This window comes from Chiloscyllium punctatum, chromosome 35 (genome assembly GCF_047496795.1).
Source record: "Chiloscyllium punctatum isolate Juve2018m chromosome 35, sChiPun1.3, whole genome shotgun sequence".
NCBI lineage: Eukaryota > Metazoa > Chordata > Chondrichthyes > Orectolobiformes > Hemiscylliidae > Chiloscyllium > Chiloscyllium punctatum.
Genome location: NC_092773.1, coordinates 22,896,493 through 22,921,347, shown reverse-complemented (window position 1 = coordinate 22,921,347; position 24,855 = coordinate 22,896,493). Strand labels below are relative to the sequence as shown.

The 24,855-nt window shown below is 50.3% G+C and overlaps 2 protein-coding genes across 2 annotated transcripts in view; one reads left to right on the top strand and one right to left on the bottom strand.

Annotated features, from left to right (window-relative positions):
• sftpbb (surfactant protein Bb) overlaps positions 1-8,763 on the top strand; it is a 31,506-nt gene extending 22,743 nt beyond the window's left edge. The window contains exons 8-11 of the mRNA XM_072554311.1: positions 3,202-3,335; positions 6,598-6,675; positions 7,027-7,090; positions 7,941-8,763. Of these exons, the coding sequence (XP_072410412.1) occupies positions 3,202-3,335; positions 6,598-6,675; positions 7,027-7,080 (266 nt within the window). The 3' untranslated portion in view covers positions 7,081-7,090; positions 7,941-8,763. The remainder of the gene's footprint in view (positions 1-3,201; positions 3,336-6,597; positions 6,676-7,026; positions 7,091-7,940) is intronic.
• Positions 8,764-10,078: 1,315 nt separating this feature from the next.
• Positions 10,079-24,855, bottom strand: part of usp39 (ubiquitin specific peptidase 39) — a 40,183-nt gene continuing 25,406 nt past the window's right edge. The window contains exons 10-14 of the mRNA XM_072553810.1: positions 21,153-21,341; positions 16,868-17,010; positions 15,640-15,775; positions 12,439-12,525; positions 10,079-10,768 (exon numbers count right to left, since the gene is read on the bottom strand). Of these exons, the coding sequence (XP_072409911.1) occupies positions 10,712-10,768; positions 12,439-12,525; positions 15,640-15,775; positions 16,868-17,010; positions 21,153-21,341 (612 nt within the window). The 3' untranslated portion in view covers positions 10,079-10,711. The remainder of the gene's footprint in view (positions 10,769-12,438; positions 12,526-15,639; positions 15,776-16,867; positions 17,011-21,152; positions 21,342-24,855) is intronic.

The following is a 24,855-nucleotide window of genomic DNA, read 5'->3' as shown; positions in this document are numbered from 1 at the left end:
TCGGGTCCAGGAGTTGGGAGGTCATGTTGCGGCTGTACAGGACATTGGTCAGGCCACTGTTGGAATACTGCGCGCAATTCTGGTCTCCCTCCTATCGGAAAGATGTTGTGAAAGGGTTCAGAAAAGACTTACAAGGATGTTGCCAGGGTTGGAGGGTTTGAGCTACAGGGAGAGACTGAATAGGCTGGGGCTGTTTTCCCTGGAGCGTCGGAGGCTGAGGGGTGACCTTATAGAGGTTTATAAAATCATGAGGGGACATGGATAGGGTGAATAGACAAGGTCTTTTCCCCTGGGGTGGAGGAGTCCAGAACTAGAGGGGCATAGGTTTAGGGTGAGAGGGGAAAGATATAAAAGGGACTTAAGGGGCAACTTTTTCACCCAGAGGGTGGTACGTGTATGGAATGAGCTGCCAGAGGAAGTGGTGGAGGCTGGTACAATTGCAACATTTAAGAGGCATTTGGATGGGTATATGAATAGGAAGGGTTTGGAGGGATATGGGCCGGGTACTGGCAGGTGGGACTAGATTGGGTTGGGGATATCTGGGTCAGCATGGACGGGTTGGACCGAAGGGTCTGTTTCCGTGCTGTACATCTCTATGACTCTAAATGATTGACCATGTTAGGCCAAGTGGAATTTCCGTCTCTTTTCATCTATCGTAGGAGTCTCTCCGTTTTTTAAAAAAAATAAATTACAGACGATTAAAGTATAAACTCACTGGAGTTTAAAAGGTATTAGGCAGGTTCAATGCTGTTTTCCCCTTCACAGGGAATCAAGGCAATCGAAATAGATAGGATGTTTCCATGGGTAGGTAGGACCAGGACGAGAGACAGATAAGATGATCAGAGGATTAGATACGGTAGTCAGTGAAAGTTTTTTCCCTCGGTTGACGACGTCAGCTTGTACAAGGGGCCTTAGCTACAAATCGAGGGGGCGACAGATTTAAGACGGAGGCAGGTTCCTTTACTGAGAGAGGGGTAAGGACATGCCTGCTAATGTAGTTAACTCAGCCACACACCAGGGAGATTGAAACAGTCCTTGGACGAGCACATGGATGAGGTCAGGAGGATGGGCTTCGATTAGTTTTACAGGTCGGCGCAACATCGAGGGCCGAAGGGCCTGTTCTGCGCTGGACGTTCTAAGAGGACGTGGCCTCAGGATTAGAGGGAGCAGGTTTAAAACTGAACTGAGGAGGAACCCCTTCACCCAGAGCGTTGTTCATCGATGGGATTCCTTGCCCAGGGAAGTAGTTGACGCTACTTCAGTAAAGCTAACCTTTTTGAAAAATAAAGGAATTGAGGGATATGGTCCATGGAAAGTTTAGCCATGATCCTAATGGTTGGCAGAGCAGGCTCAAAGGGCTGGGTGGCCTACTCTGAGTGCTTCCATTCATGGGGGCTGTGGGCACACTCTCTGAATAAAAGGGGTGCCAACTGAGGAGAAATTTCCACTCTCAGAGGTTTGAGAGTCTTTGGAAAGCTGTGGGTGGGGGATCAGTTGGGGATATCCAGTTCTACCTCAACAGCAGTCTAGATTAGAGTGGTGCTGGAAAAGCACAGCAGTTCAGGCAGCATCCGAGGAGCAGGAAAATCGACGCAAAATCAGGAATACAGGCAGAGAGCCTGAAGGGAACGGCTCCTGGCAGAGCGCTTTGGGGAACATCTCCGGGACACCCGCACCAATCGGCCACACCGCCCCGTGGCCCAACATTTCAACTCCCCCTCCCACTCTGCCGAGGACATGGAGGTCCTGGGCCTCCTTCACCGCCGCTCCCTCACCACCAGACGCCTGGAGGAAGAACGCCTCATCTTCCGCCTCGGAACACTTCAACCCCAGGGCATCAATGTGGACTTCAACAGCTTCCTCATTTCCCCTTCCCCCACCTCATCCTAGTTCCAAACTTCCAGCTCAGCACCGTCCCCATGACTTGTCCTACCTGTCAATCTCCCTTCCCACCTATCCACTCCACCCTCCTCTCTGACCTATCACCTCATCCCCTCCCCCACTCACCTATTGCTACTTTCTCCCCACCCCCACCCTCCTCTCATTTATCTCTCCACCCTTCAGGCTCTCTGCCTGTATTCCTGATGAAGGATAATTGCCCAAAACGTCGATTTTCCTGCTCCTCGGATGCTGCCTGAACTGCTGTGCTTTTCCAGCACCGCTCTCATCTAGACTCTGGTTTCCAGCATCTGGAGTCATTGTTTTGACCTAGCCCTGACTGGAGGCTGACTCTTATCACGTTTTTGTTTCTTTGAATGGCACGACAGCTTTCAAACCAGGTTTTGGGGAGAGATTTAGGAATGGTCATTGGAGCCACTGGAGATTTTCCAACATGGTAGGGTTCTGGGGCGTGTTGGTGAACAAAGAGACCTAGGGGCGCACGTGCATAGTTCTTTGGAAGTGGAGTCGCAGGTAGACTGGGTGGTGAAGAAAGCAGTTGGCACACATGCCTTCATTGGTCAGTGCACAGAGTGCAGGACTTGGGGTGTCATGTCGCGGCTGTACAGGGCATTGGTGAGACCGCTTTCGGAATCGTCAGTTCTGGTCTCCTTCCTATCGGAAGGATGTTATGAAATTCGAAAGAAAAGATTGACAAGGATGTTTCCAGGATTGAGCTGCGGGGAGAGGCTGAACAGGCTGGGGGCTGGTTTCCCTGGAGCGTCGGAGGCTGAGGGGGTGACCTTATAGAGGTTTATAAAATCACAAGGGGGCATGGATAGACAAGGTCTTTTCCCTTGGGGTGGGGGAGTCCAGAACTAGAGGGTTTAGGGTGAGAGGGGAAAGATTGATAAAGGGATCTGAGTGGCAACTTTTTCCCCCAGAGGGTGGTACGTGTGTGGAATGAGCTGCCAGAGGAAGTGGTGGAGGATGGTACAATGACAGCATTTTAAAGGCATCTGGATGGGGATTAGAGGGATATAGGCCAAGCGCTGGCAAGTGGGACTAGATGAGGATAGGACATGTGGGTCGGCATGGACGAGTTGGGTCGAAGGGTCGGTTTCCGTCCTGGACAGCTCTATGAGTCTTAATAATTTCCTCTTGCCAAATGCACAGCAGCAGAAGCTTACTCGGCACCGTCTCGTCTCTCAGCATGTTGCCCCACCTCAGATCCTGGCTGAAGCACGTAAAAGCACCCATTTACTGTTGGCCACCTCGTCACAACTGTTTAATCCGAATCTCTCCCACCTCCTCACAATGCAGCCCTGCCTATCGTGCCCTGTGATATGTGTGAGGAAGTCGCCCGTCAGTTCAAGGTAGCTCAGAACGAAGGCACAAGGACGGACCTCGTGCTGCGGGAAGCCTGCAACCCATTTTCGGATATCTCGAATTTTGTGGTGAGTTCAATAGGTGCAGGAGTGGGCCCTTCGAGCCAGCACCACTATTCATTACAATCAGTCTCCTGTTCCTGCCTTATCCCCATAACCCTTGATTCCACCATCCTTGAGAGCTCTATCCAACTCTTTCTTAAATGAATCTAGAGACTTGGCCTCCACAGCCTTCTGGGGCAGAGCATTCCACACAGACACCACTCTCAAGGGGACATAAATTTAAGGTGAAGGGTGGAAGGTATAGGGGAGATGTCAGGGGTGGGTTCTTTACCCAGAGAGTGGTGGGGGCATGGAATGCGCTGCCCGTGGGAGTGGTAGAGTCAGAATCATTGGCGACCTTTAAGCGGCATTTGGATAGGTGCATGGATGGGTGCTTAATCTAGGTTAGAAGTTCGGCACAACATCGTGGGCCGAAGGGCCTGTTCTGTGCTGTATTGTTCTATGTTCTATGTTCCTCCATTCTATTCTAAATGGCCTCCCCCTTAATTTTAAACTGTGTTCACACAGAGGGTGGTACGTGTCTGGAACGAGCTGCCAGAGGAAGTGGTGGAGGCTGGTACAATTGCAGCATTTAAAAGGCATCTGGATGGGTATATGAATAGGAAGGGTTTGGAGGGATATGGGCCGGGTGCTGGCAGGTGGGACTAGATTGGGTTGGGATATCTGGTTGGGTGCTGTACATTACATCTCTATGACTCTGTGGTTCTGCACTCACCCATTAGCAGAAACATGTTCCCTGCCTCCAGAGTGTCCAATCCTTTAATAATCTTATACGTCTCAATCAGATCCCCTCTCAGCCTTCTAAACTCAAGGGGAGACAAGCCCAGTCACTCCAATCTTTCAACATATGACAGTCCTGCCTTTCATGGCATTGACCTCGTGAACCTACGCTGCACTCCCTCAAGAGCCAGAATGTCTTTCCTCAAATTTGGAGACCAGAACTGCACACAGTACTCCAGGTGCGGTCTCACCAGGGCCCTGTACAGCTGCAGAAGGACCTCTTTGCTCCTATACTCCATCCCTCTTGTTATGAAGGCCAGCATGCTATTAGCCTTCTTCACTACCTGCTGTACCTGCATGCTTACCTTCATTGACTGGTGTACAAAAACACCTAGGTCTCGTTGTCCTGCCCCTTTACCCAACTTGACTCCATTTAGGTAGTAATCTGCCTTCCTGTTCTTGCCACCAAAGTGGATAACAAAGACAGCAAGGTGACCTTTGTTGAAATGCGCCTCATTCTGGGGAACCATGCGAAATCCTGCCCTTCCGAGTTAGAGCTGTGTAGGAGGGGGGCTGTTGAGCTGGTTTACTCTTGAGTCCTGATCAATCATGGCCGCCGATGAACTCTGAACCCCGCCTAGGACGTGGATGGCACAATGAAACGCTTTATCCTATCCAACCCTGTTGTGCGGTGGCATCAGCGGGTACAGAAAAGAGGGGGAAGCAAAGTTAAAACTCCCGCAACACCAGTCCAACAGGTATAATTGGAAGCACACTAGCTTTCGGAGCGCTGCTCCTACAAATCACGAAAAGGGGCAAAGTGCACTCAGCCACCCTCAACGCTGGACACAGCAGCAGATGTGAATGGAGACTCACACATTGTCGAGCCACCTCCCCCCCCCCCACCCCCTGTTTCTTTTTCGGTCACAACTTAATGAAAGTGAACTGAGAGAAGGAAGTGAAACTGTGGTAACGACGAACTTTCTAAAACCAGTTAAACATTCAGGAAGTCAATTTGCAGTTACACGCCTTCCAGTTACAAAAGCCGGGCTTATTTTTTAAACCCAAATGGTGGAAGGGGACATGTGCGGCGCTGGCCACGCTAGCATTTGTTGCCAATTCTGAATTGCCTTTGAGAAAGTGGTAGTAAGTATTATTTGAATACAGGAGGCTGCAGAAAACTGTAGCGCAGGATCCTGGGAGTCCTCCTCTGTGATTTGTACATCCCAGCTCAGCAGGTAACAGGTAATGTTGGCCTGATTTCGAACAAAACTGGGGGAAACGGGCAGGTCTTTGCATGGCCTCTGCAAGGCAGGGCGTCAGACCACGACTGCAGGATGGTGACTAGCTTTTGGGAAGCTGCATTGGCACCAGAGGCAGCCCAGAGTAGGTTCCCTCGGCTGGGGAGAGGTTGGGTAGTTCGGGGCACGCGTTCATTTCGAAGCACGAGAGGCGACCGTATCGAAACGTGCACGGTCCTCGGAGGGGCGTCGGCGGGGGGGGGGGGCAGATGGGGAGAGGTTGCCACCCCCTCTGGGTGGGGAGAGTCTGGGTGGTCATCTCGGAATGAGGGGTGCGCCCGCTGGAGACCGAGGAGGACCTTCTGCCGAGCTGTGCGTCTGTGGAAGTCTGCGCCGCAGAAGGTGGGTTCAAGGCTGAGGGAGGCAGATTTTGAAGCAGGAATGGGGAGTCAAAGTGCAATGGGGAAAAGGCAGAAGAGTGGAGTTGGGGGGTTGGTCAGATCAGCCACAATCTCACTGGCAGAGCAGGCTTCATGGGACAAACCACCTCCTGCTGCTCCAACATCTATTTAGACCCAGTGACACTGAAGGAACAATGATATTTCCAAGTCAGGGAGGGCAAGTGGCTCAGAGGGGAGCTTGCAGGGGGGTAGTTTTCCCTTGTGTCTGCTGCCTTTATCCTTCGAGACGGAAGTGGCTATGGGTTTTGTAAAGTGCTGAGTGAGGAGCCTTAGCGAGTTGGTGCAGTGCGTCTTGTAGATGGTACCCACTGCTGCTACTGAGCGTCGGGGGGGGGGGGTGGTGGTGGGAGTGGAGGGTGGAGGGAGTGGGGTGTGGGGACAATCGAGAGGGGGCTGCTTGGTCCCCTGGATGGTTCTCGAGTGTGGTTGGAGCTGCCCCCCATCCAGGGCAAGTGGGGAGTATTCCCTCCTCACCCCCTCCTGACTTGGGCCTTGTCAATGGTGGGGGACAATACCCATTACCCATAGTGTTAGGTAAGGGGTAAATGTAGGGGAATGGGTGGGTTGCACTTTGGTGGGTCAGTGTGGACTTGTTGGGCTGAAGGGCCTGCTTCCACACTGTCATGTAATCTAATCAGTAGCTTTGGCCAGTTACAGGCTTGATGGGCCAAAGGGTCTCTTCGGCTACATGATTCCTTTGAGCTTTTTCCCCTAGTTTTGTTTGATCACCACTGTGTGAACAATCCAGAACAGGAAGACCATCACGCCAATGAAACCCCCTTCTTTATACGAGAAGGTAATCAGCCCGTTTTCTTTTATTTTTTTTTTGGATTGGTTCCTTTACAGTGCGAAGAATTTGTCTACACCCACGTCCCCCTGCTGACCACCATTCCGGAGAACCCCGAGGATTTCGATCTGTGTGGGGTGAGTATCGCGAAGTTAGCATTCGCTGAGCGGTGTACCTCAGAGAGAGAGAGAGAGAGGGTGATCCAGTCAGTCATTCACACTGGCTGGCCCGAGTGGCCACCCCCCTTCCTGCGTTCCCCGGGGCAATCAAATACCCGGCGCACGTCCCCAGAGCGTCCTCTGGGTCAGGACAGCGAACCCACGCCGCCTGGCCCAGAGGTCCAGACACTGCCGTTCAGGGGGGGGAATTCCTGTGATTGCAGTGGGGAAAGGGGCACGCTTCTTGCGGTTCGGCGGTGAGTTGGGCAGACTTTGCGCTCGCTCAGGAATGAGCCTCAAACGGTAACCCCCTTCTGTGTTTACGGACAGGTTCTGCACATCTGCATGAGGAAAGTGGACGCACATTTCGACGGAATCCGCTAATCAGCTTAAAGTAAGTATGACATTAATGTCTGTATAGGGGGAAAGATTTATAGACAGTGTGGTACTCACCATTTGGGGTTATGAGGTCGGGGGGGGTGGGGATGATGGGGAGGCAGCCATAGCTATTAATGGCTCCACTTTTGAATACCAACTCTCATCTACGCTTAACTTTTTGAAAGTTGTGCTTTGCCATTTAGTGAAAGGCATTGAGGGTGAAAAAGGAAGGTGAAATCTTTAAGAAAGCGATGGTTAGTGAATGTCCACCTTTCAGGAACTGGAGAACAATTCAGTTCTCAAGGGGTGTTAGAACATAGAACAATACAGCACAAAACAGGCCCTTCGGCCCACGATGTTGTGCCGAACTTCTATCCTAGATTAAGCACCCATCCATGTACCTATCCAAATGCCACTTAAAGGTCGCCAATGATTCTGACTCTGCCACTCCCACGGGCAGCGCATTCCATGCCCCCACCACTCTCTGGGTAAAGAACCCACCCCTGACATCTCCCCTATACATTCCACCCTTCACCTTAAATTTATGTCCCCTTGTAACACTCTGTTGTACCCGGGGAAAAAGTTTCTGACTGTCTACTCTATCTATTCCTCTGATCATCTTATAAACCTCTATCAAGTCACCCCTCATCCTTCGCCGTTCCAACGAGAAAAGGCCGAGAACTCTCAACCTATCCTCGTACGACCTACTCTCCATTCCAGGCAACATCCTGGTAAATCTTCTCTGCACCCTCTCCAAAGCTTCCACATCTTTCCTAAAGTGAGGCGACCAGAAGTCAGTTCCATATCTCAGGAACACGAGAAAGCTCATTTGTATTTTGGCTGTGATTTTTTTGTTTTGTTTTCAGACTATCGAACGGTGAGAGCGGCTGGACATGAACTGAAGGCCAGCCCGCAAAATAATACTGAAAAAAAAAATCCTCTTGCACGGCTTAGAAATTTAATTCCAGATCAGCATGCACTCTCTCTCTCTGAATGCCGGAGAGACTCAGCAGGTCTGTGAGCATTTGTGGAGAGAGAGTGGGGAAAACCAGTCAGTGTTTCAAGTCGAAATCTTTCAAACTCTTAGCGGTTTGCTGCAGGCGTTTGAGAAGGAGAGTGGAGAGAGAATGAGAGAGTTTTCGCATTCAGCTGAAACCCTGTTTGTCTCCATGACAATCGGCGCAGCTTGGAAACAGTTCATGGGCTCAGAATGATTCCAAATTCGAGCTGGACGAGGCACTGTCAGTTTAGGTCTTCCTTCTTCCAATCGCCACTGTCAACGATTTCTGCCATCTTAGCTACTAGATGTTGCCAAGACAACAACACTGTTAGGACCTACACAAGTTTGTTGATTCAACGCAGCCGGAGGTGGAGGGGGGGGGGGGTGGGGAATGCAGCTTTCACAACATAAGAAAAAGGCCATTGAGACAAGATTTGATCTGATCGGTGTGACAGGATTCGATCTGATCGGTGTGACAGGATTCGATCTGATCGGTGTGACAGGATTCGATCTGATCGGTGTGACAGGATTCGATCTGATCGGTGTGACAGGATTCGATCTGATCGGTGTCAATCTGAATTCAACACCTCTCATTACTCCTCCCTCTGTCCTCTGGAGCTGATTACAAGTTGACCTTAAAAATGCGCTCTAAAACCTTGATTTGCTTGCTTAATAAAACGCTTTTTTTTTTAAACTAACATACCACTTTGCAAGTTGATATGGTTTGTTGACATGGCTTTCCGTTATTCTGTGTGACACCTTGCTGTGCAGTCTGGGAAGTCAACAATTCCTTCACTTAGCCTTGGACGAGACCAGATACGAAATGAATGCTCTCTCCTTCCACAGTCGAGAGACAGCCTCTGAGTGAACAGCAGCGAGCTGTCATTTGCTTATTGTTGGTACCCAGTAAAGCAGGAGGACTATGGACACGTTGAACCCCTTCAGAGCTGCTCCCAGCAGTTTATATAATCAAATGATCCATCTTCTCCGCATTGACAACCACTCGTTAACGAGTACAATTGTCCATCCAGGAAACTCCAGGACTTCTGTGGGTCTTTATGTGGCTGATGGCTCTGAACCTGAAGCTGCACCCCCATGTCTCCACTTGGTCGATGTTTCTGGGAGGGGATACTGGTCCCTGGCCTCGAAATCACTCCCCACGCCTTTTTCTCAGATTGCTTTCCCACACCTCCTCTTGCCAACTGGCATCCTCGAAACCTCAAGCCTGGCTTTATATCGTTTTCACTTCAATTTAATGGGTCCATTGAGCACTCGAGGGCGAGATCAGAGCCACAGTGGCATTGACAGAAGAGATTGAACCATTCTTTGCTCCTGAAAGTTCAATGTATTGATAGTATCCCGTGTTACCTGCAGTTGGGGAACAAATTAAATTGCCTAGTGTGGAAACAGGCCCTTCGGCCCAACGAGTCCACACCGACCCTCCAAAGAGTAACCCACCCAGACTCAATTCCCTCTGACTAACGCACCTAACACTATGGGTAATTTAGCACGGCCAATCCACCCCAACCTGCACATCCCTGAGCACTATGGGTAATTTAGCATGGCCAATCCACCCTAACCTGCACATCCCTGAGCACTATGGGTAATTTAGCATGGCCAATCCACCCTAACCTACACATTGTTGGACTGTGGGAGGAAACCAGAGCATCTGGAGCAAACCCACGCAGACACAGAGGAGAATGTGCAAACTCTCCACACAGACAGTCGCCCGAGGCTGGAATCGAACCTGGGTCCCTGGCGCTGTGAGGCAGCCGTGCTAACCATTGAGCCATCGTGCTGCCCATGATCTCAGGCTGATGACAGTGTCTCGACCACCCACACAGGAATTCTCCAAAACCAACAACAAAAACGCTGGTTGCCTGATGCCAAACACAGATTTTCCAGTTGAAACGTTAATGACCCTAAGACAGGCACGGTAGTTAATGAGGGAAAATGCACTGTTGTAGTCCTTCGGGTAAAAAAAAAGTACCAGTCAAACAGAAATTACTTCAAACTTTAATCTGAATAAAACTGAATCCTGGGATTGCCTTTAATTAATATTCCAAAAGGGTGTTTGTCAGATTATGCTTCACCTTTGTTCCATACAACATGACAGCTGGTTTTAACAAGTTTTTGCACGGTTCCTCATCCGAAACAAAACTGGGAAGTGGCTTTCAACTCGGAGCTCCACAGTAGAGGAATGTGGAAGAGCAAAACAAAACAAAAGGAATAAGGGCACGTTGAGGCTCGTAATGTCCCTGTGGGAATAATTCGGCCAGGGATCCACAAGCAAAAGATGATAAAATTGGTCAGTCACTCTTACAGACGGAGTGTACAGCATTCCTTGACACAAGACGCATTCAGCAAGAAAATAACGTAGCAATGTCACCCTGCTTCAGAGCGAGCCAAGATGCTATTGCGAACCTGTTAAGTGTCAGTAACACAGCAGTTGCAGGTATGTCATGACAGTCTACACACACTGTGACATTCCGGTGATCAATCCACACTTTCCAGGCATTTCAGTTTACAAGGAACAGTCAGATTTTGCTTCAGATATCGCTGTGTGCTTCCAGTTCCACTCCAGTCAGTTCCCACTTACCAGGGGTGACGTGCTCTCATTCTCAAACTTTACCCCTGTCACGCTCCTTTCTGACTGGACAGACTTTCATCACCGTCCTCGCGTCTCTTCCATATCTGTCGATGAATCAAGATTAGATTAGATTAGATTCCTTACAGTGTGGAAACAGGCCCTTCGGCCCAACCAGTCCACACTGATCCTCCGAAGAGTAGCCCATTTCCCTCTGACTCATGCACCTACCATTATGGGCGATTTAGCGTGGTCCAATCCACCCTAACCTGCACATCTATGGACTGTGGGAGGAAACCAAAACACCTGGAGGAAACCCACACAGACACGGGGCGGGGGGGGGGGGGAATGTGCAAACTCCACACAGTCGCCCAAATCTGTGTTTGGCGCTGTGAGGCAGTGCTAACCACTGAGCCACCATGCTGCCCAGTTTACTCCCTGACTCTGAAAATGAGCAGAGTGATCGCGTTTCCACCTGGTTAAGTTGAATAAATGTTGAATAAGTGGTCAACACAAGCCGTTAATCCACCAACATTGACAAATCACTTTTTTTTCCCCCCTCAATTATTTTTGCAAAACCTGACGGGGACACTGACAGCAGCGCATGTCACGATAATGCAGTTTTTCACATCAAATCCTTCTACACCAATCACCATGCTCGGAGAATCAGAAACGGCACCAGAGGAAACCCTTCGGCCCATTAAGTCCGTGCCATCTCCCTGTCGAACAATCCAGTCCGTCTCCCTCCCGCCCGGCCTGTTCATCCCCTTCGAGGACCCGTTTAAAAATCCTTTCAAAACGGTTTTCTGCCTCTCCTTCCACCGCCCTCACTGGCAGTGATTCCAGGGCACCATCACTAGCCGAGTAAAACGTTCTTCCTCCTGTCCCTCCCTCCCCAGCTTTTGCCTAGAACAGTAAGTCCATCTGTCCTTGTCCTCCTCTCTCCCACCACCTCACACCCTCTGTTTTGAGATCATGCGAGAAAATGAGTTGAGGTAGTCAAGATTTCAACATTATGTACTGTCCTGCTGTCCTCGTAATCATAACTGATACCGTGTGCTTCTTTTCAAACTCTAAGTCCAAAATTACCCTCCAAGGTACTGTGTCTGCTTAGCTTACCTCCACAATCATCATCATTGATCATGTGCACTGATCAAAGAAGCCCTCTTCAGGCACCGTGGTAGTGTCCGTACTTCTGTGCTAAAAGATCTGGGTTCAAGTCCCACCTGCACTGGAGCTGCGTCATAACACTACTACCCCTGAACAATGCACCTAACCTGCACATCTCTGAGCACTATGGGTAATTTAGCATGGCCAATCTACCCTAACCTGCACATCCCTGAGCACTATGGGTAATTTAGCATGGCCAATCCACCCTAACCTACACATCCCTGAGCACTATGGGTAATTTAGCACGGCCAATCCACCCTAACCCGCACATCCCTGAGCACTATGGGTAATTTAGCATGGCCAATCCACCCTAACCTGTACATCCCTGAGCACTATGGGTAATGTAGCATGGCCAATCCATCCTAACCTGCACATCTCTAGGCAAACATGGATTAAAGTAAGCACCATTGATCAAGTCTCTTCTTTCCACCTAGAACTGCTTTTTCTAGCTTATTCTTGCCCCCCCACTTTTAGTCGTGTGTCATTCCGAACTGTTAACACATGTCCGTAGAGTGTACAACCATTACTCTCTGCCAGTATATTACACAAACTGCACTGCTACAGGAGCAGAAAAGCAGCACGTCTACACAGTCACTCTGATACAAACCTGTATGTAAGCCTCCGATAGGGTGATCATCTGTGGCAAGATGTCAGATACCTGTAGATCCTGCAGCTCATACCACTTCCCTGTGCCCTGAAAGTACAGTAACCAGGGGTTAGTATTTCGTAGAATCTCAACACCGGAGTCAGTACACAGAGCTATGACAGCTCGGGCTATTAGGTGTAATCTTTCCTCGATCACACGTGAATCACACATGTTTTGCATAGCTGCAAAACAACACCAGGCATGACATACACCCAGAAACTGTACTCAAACCCAACTACTGGATAATCGGAATTAGAAACGGAATGTTCTGGAAAAGTATAACTGGCCGATCTGCAGCCGAATACATCCCCGACAGTAAAAGCCTTAACCAGATCCGCCAGTATCTGGAAGATAAGGCCTTCTATTGGACTGAGCGGAGAACTCTTACCAAGTTGAAGTCAAGAATGCAGACAACTGCCGACATGCAGTTATCGTTTTTAATCTTGCAATTCCTGACCCCTGCTTATTCTTATCCCACTTACTTTTGCTGTCTGCTCTGAAAGGGCTTCCCCTCATCACCACACAAATTCAGATAAAAGCAAGTGCACCGAAACACGTCAACTCTCCAAAAAATGCAGACAGCCTTTCTGTGTGTTACATCTATAATCACTCAACAGTGCAATTTACAAGACTAACTTTTTATGAAAGAACCACCTACAGTGTGTAAAAAAGCCCTTCGGCCCAACAAGTCCACACCAACCGTCCAAAGAGATCCATTCCCCTACACTATTACCCTTGAACAATGCATCTAATCTACACATCCCTGAGCACGATGGGTAATTTAGCACAGCCAATCCACCTTAACCTGCACACTATGGGTAAATTTCGCATGGCGAATCCAAATTAACCTGCATATTATAGGAAATTTAGCATGGCCAATCCACCCTAACCTGCACATCTTTGGACTGAGAGAGGAAACCCACGCTGACACAGGGAGAATGTGTCCACACAGACAGTCGCCCAAGGCTGGCTTCGAACCTGAGGCTCTGGTGCCATGAGGCAGCGGTGCTAACCACTGAGCCACCGTGCCGCCCAGGTCGCTGCCATACTTCACAGTGAATTCATATACTCAACCAGAGCAGATAAGAGAATTAAAAACAGGGGAACACCTAGGCAACAGCGATGACACAATATAGTTCAGAATAATGTTATGATGGGAATGTTAGCTTGCTGGCTAGCCCAGCACTTGTTGTTCATGTCCAACTGCCCTCGGGAACGTGGTAGTGAGCTGCCATCTTGGGAGTTCACGTGGTGGCACTAACAGTGACCATGGCCAAACAAGGACAGAGGGAACCACTCGTGCTCACAATTTACATTGATGGTTTCGGCTCTGATGTTTGCAAATGGCATCAAATTTGGAAGGAGAGCCAATGCCGAGAAGGACTTCAACAAATTTCAAGGACAAAATCGACTCACTTGAGGAATGAGTACGCGATTGGCAAATGAATTTCAACACAAGTGCGGAGTTTCCCACTTTGCTTAAGAAAAGTAAGGAGCTCAGTGCAAAACAATCGAAACGCTGTGGAGAAAGAACAATTTGTAAAACTTTGTGACACCACATCCACTATTTTTAATGAAGTGAGTCAATGTCATAGAGTCCTAGAGATGTACAGCACGGAAACAGACCCTTCAGTCCAACCCGTCCATGCTGACCCAGATATCCCAACCCAATCTAGTCCCACCTGCCAGCACCCGGCCCATATCCCTCCAAACCCTTCCTATTCATATACCCATCCAAATGCCTTTTAAATTGTACCAGCCTCCACCACTTCCTCTGGCAGCTCATTCCACACACATACCACCCTCTGTGTGAAAAAGTTGCCCCTTAGGTCTCTTTCATATCTTTCCCCTCTCACCCTAAACCTATGCCCCTCTAGTTCTGGACTCCCCAACCCCAGGGAAAAGACCTTGTCTATTTACCCTATCTATGCCCATCATAATTGTATAAACCTCTATAAGGTCACCCCTCAGCCTCCGACGCTCCAGGGTAGAAAACAAAACAGTACCATTGGAGATAGGCAGACAGACGGTCAAAAGCTTGGATAGATAGGTTTAAGGCGGCCAAAAGCTAGGAAAATGAGGTAGATAGGCAGGTGTAGGTCTAGAGCTTCGGGCACAGGTAACTGAAAACACTGCTGCCAACGCTGGGGTAATTACGACTGGGAACGCACAATCAGCCAGAAGTACAGCAGCCCAGAGATCCTGAAGGATTGTGGGCTGGAGATTTACCAAGTAGGCCATGGAGGAATTTGGAAACGAGAACCAAGATTGTAAAAATCACTGTGCTCTTAACAGCGGGAACAGGACTCAGTGCAAATTACGCGACAGACAGGAGAATTTCCACGACCTCACATTTAAGCATGACAGTGCAAAGAGAGGACAATGGCCGCGACAAAGATTGGAGGCAGGTCAAGAATGACGGGGAGGGCTAATTTAGCATTGCCATGTCACGTAGGAAGTCAGTTGAGGTGGGATTGATTTCTAGAGGGAAGTTATGCTAAATTTGGAATGACTTTGGCGAAACCACACATATAAGATGACTGACTGTGGCTCTGGTCACCAACTTGAAAATGGAGACAGTTTACAAATGATTCCCAAGGAGGATGCCTGAACTGCCAAGTCATACGTATCAGGAAAGTAGGACCTGTTCTCTCCAGTGGCAACGGTGGCTCAGTGGTTAGCACTGCTGCTTCACAGCACCAGGGACCTGGGTTCGAACCCAGCCTCGGGCGACTGTTTGTGTGGAGTTTGCACATTCTCCCCACGTCTGCGTGGGTTACCTCCAGGTGCTCCAGTTTCCTCCCAGAGTCCAAAGATGTGTAGGTTCGGGTGGATTGGCCGTGCTAAATTACCCATAGTGCTCAGGGATGTGCAGGTTAGGGTGGATTGGCCATGCTAAATTACCCATAGTGCTCAGGGACGTGCAGGTTAGGGTGGATTGGCCGTGCTAAATTACCCATAGTGCTCAGGGACGTGCAGGTTAGGGTGGATTGGCCGTGCTAAATTACCCATAGTGCTCAGGGATGTGCAGGTTAGGGTGGATTGCGAGCCCACAGGCCACCATTGCCTTCTGGGAGCAGCCACCGCGCGGTGGGAGCAGGGGAAGGCTCGGTGACGACACCAGTGTCCCCTCCCCTCCCCTCCCCCCGACCGCATACTCACGTGATGCAGCACGTGGACCCGATAGGCTCCCTCGCCTGGTTTCCCATCGTGCACCACGTTTCCAATCAGGTCGTAGGTGGTGTGTCTGTGAGCGGCCTGGACCTCCTCAGACAGGTACTCTCTCAGGTCTACATTCCTACAACACACAACTTTCAATCAAAAAGGCGGTTTGCTTGGAATCGCGAGGCCTCACCTAAAATGAAACCGGGGACGTGAATGTTTTGCCTTGCAGGCCACTCAGCCCAACCAGTCCCTGCTGGGTTTTTTAATGCTTTACTTGAGCACCTTTCAGCCAAATCCATCGCCCACGGCACCTCCCCCCCCCACCCTCACAAGCAGGTCTCACGCCACCCCCCCCCCGGCCCCCCACAACACACGGACCCCATTCACTTCACACCACTCCGTGGCAGGCGGTCCCACGTTCCTGTCGCTCACTGGGTGAAGTGGTCGCTGCCGGGGGTTTCCCCACTTGGCTGGGTCCGTGAAAATCTGGACGCAGGGTCAGGACTGAACCCAGACCCGTCTCCTCACTCACTCCCCTCCCCTCCACCTCCCCCCCCCCCCCCCCCAACCCATACCATCGACACGTTCCTGGGAGCCTCACACACCAAGCACAGAAGCCACTGTGTCATAGGTTGAAGCTGCAGCCCAGGCACCCCCACTGCACAATTTTCCTTAAGATTCTGGGGTGGGGGGGGTAGGGGGGTGGGTGGGGGGGGGTAGGGGGTGGGTGGGGGGGGGGGTTAGGGGTGGGGAAGTAGGGGGGTTGGGGGGGAGGGTGGAGGCAGGGGGAGGGGGGTAGGGTAGGGGGAAGGCAGGGGAGGCAGGGGGAAAGGGGGGTAGGGTAGGGGGAAGGCGGGGGTGGTGGGGGTAGGGGGGATAGGGGGAAGGCGGGAGAGGCAGGGGGGTAGGGGGAGGGGGTAGGGTAGGGGGAAGGCAGGGGAGGCAGGGGGGAGGGGGGTAAGGGGAAGGAGGTGGGGTAGGGTGAGGGGGGGGGCGGTGAGGGGGGGGGGGGGGGGGGAAGAGGGGGTGGGGGGGGGAGGGGGAGAGAAGGGGGGGCGGGGGAGAGGGGGTGGGGGGGGAAGGGGGGTTGCATGGCCCCATGATGGAGATTATTCAGCAATGCATTTAAAAATGAGTGTGTGGGGCCACTCTCCGCCAAACGGAATTGTCCACGGTCCGCACCTTGAAGGAGGGGAAGCAAACCTTGGAAGGTAAGTGGGCTTACGTGATTGGGAAATTCACGATGGTGGGGTTCTTTTCGATGAAGAAGTTGTTCTTTGTGAATCGCTTGATGTAGAAGATGAGGTAAGGTGGGAGCTTCGTCAGCTGGAACCTCTTCAGGAAATTCTCCTTGTAGGTTTTATACTCCTGCAGACAACACAAAGAACGCTGACTATAGGCCAAGTTAGCTTTGCGACGTTAAAAAGTCACACAACGCCAGGTTACAGTCCAACAGGTTCAATTGGAAGCACTAGCTCTCGGAGCGCTGCTCCTTCATCAGGTGGTTGTGGAGGACACAAGTGTAAGACACAGAATCTATAGTAAATGTTTACAGTGTGATGGAACGGAAATTATACATTGAAAAACACCTTGATTGTCTGTTAAGTCTCTCATCTGTTCGAATACCATGATAGTTTCACTTCTTTCATGTGTAAATCACAAACTCTTTTTTAAAAGTTACATTCTCAGGTTCACTTTAACAATTGGGGTCAGCCCAGATAATATGTTGAAGGTGTTAGCTCCCTGTGTGCTGTTGTCTGTGCCATAGTGTTTAGGCTGATTCTAATCTAAAAAACAAGGTTACAGAGTCTTACATGGATTCATGCAGTTTTTGGCAAAGTACAATGTAACTCTGCAAGTACAAATCCACCCCACAAACGTATATGTGTATGTGACCATGTAAGACTCTGTTAACTCATTTTTTAGATTAGAATCGGTCTAAACGTTATGGCACAGACAACAGCACAACAGGGGGCTTAATCATCCACCGACATTTCCGCCACCTCCAAACAGACCCCACCACCAGGATATATTTCCCTCCCCACCCCTTTCCGCCTTCCGCAAAGACCGTTCCCTCCATGACTACCTGGTCAGGTCCACACCCCCCTATGACCCACCCCTCCCATTCTGGCACCTTCCCCTGCCACCGCAGGAACTGTAAAACCTGCGCCCACACCTCCTCCCTCACCTCTATCCAAGGCCCTAAAGGAGCCTTCCACATCCATCAAAGTTTCACCTGCACATCCACTAATATCATTTATTGTATCCGTTGCTCCCGATGTGGTCTCCTCTACATTGGGGAGACTGGGCACCTCCTAGCAGAGCGCTTTAGGGAACATCTCCGAGACACCCGCACCAATCAACCACACCGCCCCGTGGCCCAACATTTCAACTCCCCCTCCCTCTCTGCCGAGGACATGGAGGTCCTGGGCCTCCTTCACCGCCACTCCCTCACCACCAGACGCCTGGAGGAAGAACGCCTCATCTTCCGCCTCGGAACACTTCAACCCCAGGGCATCAATGTGGACTTCAACAGCTTCCTCATTTCCCATTCCCCACCTCATCCTAGTTTCAAACTTCCAGCTCAGTTACTGTCTCCTTGACTTGTCCGACCTGCCTATCTTCTTTTCCACCTATCCACTCCACCCTCTCCTCCCAGACCTATCACCTTCATCCCCTCCCCCACTCACCCATTGTACTCTATGCTACTCTCTCCCCACCCCCACCCTCCTCTAGCTTATCTCTCCATGCTTCAGGCTCACTGCATTTATTCCTGATGAAGGGCTTTTGCCCGAAACATCGATTTCGCTGCTACTTGGATGCTGCCTGAACTGCTGTGCTCTTCCAGCACCACTCATCCAGAATCTGGTTTCCAGCATCTGCAGTCATTGTTTTTACCTTCAACATATTACCTGGGCTGACACCAACTGTTAAAGTTAACCTGAGAATGTAACTTTTTAAAAAAAAGGTTTTGCGATTTACACATGAAAGGAGTGAAACTATCATGGTATTCAAACAGATGAGAGACTTAACAAACAATCAAGGTATTTTTCAATGTATAATTTCCGTTACATTACACTGTAAACCGTTGCTGTAAATTCTGTGTCTTACAATCGAGCCCTCCACTATCACCTGATGAAGGAGCGTCGCTCCGGAAGCTAGTGTGCTTCCAATTAAACCTGTTGGACTATAACCTGGTGTTGTGTGATTTTTAACTTTGTACACCCCAGTCCAACACCGGCACCTCTAAATAATGCTTTGCGACAGCATCTTTAATTAACTGAGGCCTTTCCAAGATGCTAGTGGTGCACTTTTGAAGTGTAGGCACTGTCACAGAACGTAGGTAAACAGAGGTACACCAGCAGGTTTGACTTTTAATTGGACAGAATGAGAGTTTACCTTGGGCTTAAAAAGGGGGTTATTTTTGGTGAAGAAAAGCTAGCCATCAGCGAAGGTATCCCGGAGGCTGTTGGACGGTCACAGAAAGCCGCCGGGATCCTCTCAGGAAGAAAAGCTGCGGCGACATGTCTAACTTGGTCGGAATACCACCCCAACCCCACAGCAGGGGAGCAAGAAGTGGCAGCCTTCCCTCCCACAGCCGTGAATTAGTCAGTAATAGTAATAGAACAACAAAAACACCACTGGACGAGGGGGGCCATACCATCAGACCTTTTACATCTGCCAGAGAAAGGAAACAGGCCTCAGTTTATCCACAGTGTGACACCTCCAGCAGTGCAGACCACACTGAAGTGGCAGTCTAGATTCGGGGCCCTTTTTTCTTTAAGTACAGACACCAAGTAGCAAAACAAGGAAGCTACAACGAACTGATACGTTACTGGTTTGAATGGACTGTGCCCGAGTTTGACGAAGAAAGCCAAGGCGCTGGGTCCACAGGAGGATTAACATTTTCATGGGCACTTTACAGGAATTGTGAAGGATGTCCTTGCAACAAAGACAGTTAAGGGAAAATTTCGTACCGATGTTCACGGTGGCACAGTGGTTAACACTGCTGCCTCACAGCGCCAGAGACCTGGGTTCAATTCCCACCTCGGGCAACTGTCTGTGTGAAGTTTGTACATTCTCCCCGTGTCTGTGTGGGTTTCCTCCGGGTGCTCCGGTTTCCCCCCCACAGTCCAAAATATGTGCAGGTTAGGGTGAATTGGCCGGGCTAAATTGTCCGTAGTGTTAGGTGAACGGGTAAATGTAGAGGAATGGGTCTGGGTGGGTTACTCTTCGGTGGGTCGGTGTGGGCTTGTTGGGCCGAAGGGCCTGTTTCCACACTGTAAGTAATCTAATCTAATCTTCAAGCTTACAAGGCAAGGTATTTTGATCAAACCTTGGATAGCTCCTTGAAAGTGGAGTTGCAGGTAGATAGGATAGTGAAGAAGGCGTTTGGTATGCTTTCCTTTATTGGTCAGAGTATTGAGTACAGGAGTGGGGAGGTCATGTTGCGGCTGTACAGGACATTGGTTAGGCCACTGTTGGAATATTGCGTGCAATTCTGGTCTCCTTCCTATCGGAAAGATGTTGTGAAACTTGAAAGGGTTCAGCAAAGATTTACAAGGATGTTGCCAGGGTTGGAGGGTGTGAGCTATAGGGAGAGGCTGAACAGGCTGGGGCTGTTTTCCCTGGAGTGACCTTATAGAGGTTTATAAGATCATGAGGGGGCATAGATAGGGTATACAGACAAGGTCTTTTCCCCTGGGGTGGGGGAGTCCAGAACTAGAGGGGCATAGGTTTAGGGTGTGAGGGGAAAAATATAAAAGGGAGCTAAGGGGCAACTTTTTCACACAGAGGGTGGTACGTGTATGGAATGAGCTGCCAGAGGAAGTGGTGGAGACTGGTACAATTGCAGCATTTAAGAGGCATTTGGATGGGTATATGAATAGGAAGGGTTTGGAGGGATATGGGCCGGGTGCTGGCAGGTGGGACTAGATTGGGTTGGGATATCTGGGTCAGCATGGACGGGTTGGACCGAAGGGTCTGTTTCCGTGCTGTCCACCTCGATGACTCTTTAACTTGGATCAACATCTTCCACTGGCAGAAGACTGGCAACCCAAAAGGACGAGCTTGAGGATAACGGGCCGAAAAGCGAGGAAGAGGTGGGAGCCGAGGGAAGCTTTTGCTTCTTCGAAAAGCCCCACGAGGTTGTGGTGATCCGGAATACACCGGCTGAAAGGAAGACGGGTGGGAAGTGTGCACGGAGAAACTGGGGAGAAACTACAGTCGGGGGAGTGGGATCGACCCGAGAGCCGGCACACACACCATTCGACCATCCTCCAACTCCAGATGAAGGCTGACACCTAATGGGGGGGGTTAGGCACCTCATGTACAGACTAGGGCTGGCAACTAACAATACCACAGCGAAGTGCTCACAGTGACACTCTGTTCAGTTCTGTTATACACTCAGTGGTCTGTGACACTCGTTCGGCTCAATTAATTCTGCTCTATTTACGGAGAATGCCCGCTCATTAGTCATTCCGAGCAGCGTTTCTTTTTTTTTAAACAACCTTTTCTGTGATGCCATTGAACTTGGCCAAGATGTTGAAGAGGGGGACCTGCGGAATGATCAGCTGCTCCTTCTCGTCCTTGTAGAGCGGGGCTGTGGGCAGGTCGAGGGTCAGGTACAAGAAGGTGGACTCGGTCATCGTTTCCTTGAACTCCTCCATTTCCAGGAGCTGTTCCTTCTCCTCCGGCGTCTGTGCACGGGATGCAAAACCCATTAAAGAGGGAAGCGGTAAAAACGCAAATTCCATTAAAACGCTCGAGGAGCACAGCAGTTGACAAACCTCCGCGCTGATTGCGTTTCTACAGGCTGAACAGTCACCAGTGAAAGCTTTATTCGATACATCTATCAAACTGACAGGATGCAAGCTCAGCTATCAAGTGACAGACAGTGCTTTCAATCACTCCCTCAGGCTTGTTGGAATCACTTTATTTCCCCTAAAAAAAAGGGCGCTAGGCTCACTGCCATGTTCTTATGTCGAAAATCAATCAAACACACACAATTAGTCCGACAATTTTCAATACAGATCTGACCAGTGGTGAGGGGGGGGGGGGGGGGGGTTGCAATATATTCAGCCCGATAAGCCTGCCTTTATTTTAAGTCTCAACCCCACCCTGCATAACTTTCCAACCAGTCCATCAATTCCGTTTCGGCCCTTTTAATTATTTTTTCTGACAGGCGGACTTAGAAGGACCGTCCTTTGTAATTTATCCATGGCCCTAATATCCTCAGGGTATGCGAGTTCTGCCTGACCATGCAGAGCGGGCAGAAAGCTCAATTCGGAAAAATCTGGAGGACAAGAAACACGGCAGGCAGGTTCAAACGTTCGACTGGAAGGGAACCATTAAAACACACTAAAAGACAAGACAAAGGTGATTCAAACAGTCTCAAAGAGCCAAGGAGGGGCTATTCTTCACAGGTCTACAGTGTAGAGGGAGCTTTACTCTGTATCTAACCCCGTGCTGTCCCTGTCCTGGGAGTGTTTGATGGGGGGACATTGTAGAGAGAGCTTTACTCTGTATCTAACCCCGTGCTGTCCCTGTCCTGGGAGTGTTTGATGGGGGGACAGTGTAGAGAGAGCGTTACTCTGTATCTAACCCCATGCTGTCCGTGTCCTGGGTGTGTTTGACGAGGGGACAGAGTAGAGAGAGCTTTACTCTGTATCTAACCCCGTGCTGTCCCTGTCCTGGGAGTGTTTGATGGGGGACAATGTACAGAGAGCTTTACTCTGTGTCTACCTGTTGGGCTGAAGGGCATCTAATCTGATCTAATCTAATCTAACTCTAGGAGTGCTGGGAGTGGCTAATGCTAACCCAAGACACACATCTCCACACAGGCCCATCCCTCTCTCCTATTACTCCACATTACCACATTTGTGGGCAGCACAGTGGCACAGTGGTTAGCACTGCTGCCTCACAGCGCCAGACACCCGGGTTCAATTCCCGCCTCAGGCGACTGACTGTGTGGAGTTTGCACATTCTCCCCGTGTCTGCGTGGGTTTCCTCCGGGTGCTCTGGTTTCCTCACACAGTCCATAAATGTGTAGGTTAGGGTGAATTGGCCATGCTAAATTACCCGTAGTGTTAGGTGAAAGGGTGGAATGTAGGGGGGTGGGTTGTGCTTCGGCGGGTCGGTGGGGACTTGTTGGGCCGAAGGGCCTGTTTCCACACTGTAAGTAATCTAATCTAATCTACCACAGACTAATGCACCGAACCTGCACATCCCAGGATACTGTGGGACAATTTAGCATGGCCAATCCACCCTAACCTGCACATCCCTGAGCATTATGGGTAATTGAGCATGGCCTATCCACCCTAACCTGCACATCCCTGAACACTATGGGTAATTTAGCATGGCCTATCCACCCTAACCTGCACATCCCTGAACACTATGGGTAATTTAGCATGGCCTATCCACCCTAACCTGCACATCCCTGAGCACTATAGGTAATTGAGCATGGCCAATCCACCCTAACCTGCACATCCCTGAGCACTATGGGTAATTTAGCATGGCCTATCCACCCTAACCTGCACATCCCTGAACACTATGGGTAATTTAGCATGGCCAATCCACCCTAACCTACACATCCCTGAGCACTATGGGTAATTTAGCATGGCCAATCCACCCTGACCTACACATCCCTGAGCACTATGGGTAATTTAGCATGGCCAATCCACCCTGACCTACACATCCCTGAGCACTATGGGTAATTTAGCATGGTCAACCCACCCTAACATGCACATCCCTGAGCACTATGGGTAATTTAGCATGGTCAACCCACCCTAACATGCACATCCCTGAGCACTATGGGTAATTTAGCATGGCCAATCCACCCTGACCTACACATCCCTGAGCACTATGGGTAATTTAGCATGGTCAACCCACCCTAACATGCACATCCCTGAGCACTATGGGTAATTTAGCATGGTCAACCCACCCTAACCTGCACATCCCTGAGCACTATGGGTAATTTAGCATGGCCAATCCACCCTAACATGCACACAGAGTCATAGAGATGGTCATTGTACCAGCCTCCACCACTTCCTCTGGCAGCTCATTCCATACACATACCACCCTCTGTGTGAAAAAGTTGCCCCTCAGGTCCCTTTTATATCTTTCCCCTCTCACCCTAAACCTATGTCCCTCTAGTTCTGGACTCCCCCACCCCAGGGGGAAAAGACCTTGTCTCTTTACCCTATCCATGCCCCCTCATGATTTTATATACCTCTATAAGGTCACCCCCTCAGCCTCCGACGCTCCGGGGAAAACAGCCCCCGGCCGGTTCAGCCTCTCCCTGTAGCTCAAACCCTCCAACCCTGGAAACATCTTTGGACTGTGGGAGGAAACCGGAGCACCCGGAGGAAACCCACGCAGACACGGGGGGGGAGAGAATGTGCAAATTCCCACACAGTCGCCCGAGGGTGGGATCGAACCTGGGTCCCTGCCGCTGTGAGGCAGCAGTGGTGACCACCGTGCTGTCCAAGATTCTCCCCCAAGAGGCAAGTAGCTCGCCCCCGGTGATACTGTCAAAACCCCTCAGTATCCCGCAACCAAGTCACCTCTTCTCAACTCCACCACACCGAGGCTGAGCCCATCCTCAGAAAATAACTAGTCCATTCCAGGTATTACTCGGCAACACTCTCTCTGTAACACACCCTTCCTTAAACAAAGGGGACGAGTGCACGAGTTTTAAACTTAGGTAACTCAGTCAAAACAGAATCATCCTGGAAAAGCCTGAGCTGGAATGATTTATGAATCGGACGCAGCCCGTGGTGACTCACATTTCTGGGCACTGGATGCCACCAAGTGGTGAGGAACAGAAGTGCATGTAAGATTGAGCAAGTTGGTGGTGGTTCGAAGCCATGTTGGGAACTGCATTGTCACCTTCCTGCTCTCCCGTCCACAGAGTGATTGATGGGGACAGTGTAGAGGAAGCTTTACTCTGTATCTAACCCTGTGCTGTCCCTTTCCTGGGAGTGTTTGATGGGGGACAGTGTAGAGGGAGCTTTACTCTGTATCTAACTCCGTGCTGTCCCTGTCCTGGGTGTGTTTGATGGGGGGCACAGTGTAGAGGGAGCTTTACTCTGTATCTAACCCCGTGCTGTCCCTGTCCTGGGAGTGTTTGATGGGGGACAGTGTAGAGGGAGCTTTACTCTGTATCTAACCCCGTGCTGTCCCTGTCCTGGGAGTGTTTGATGGGGGACAGTG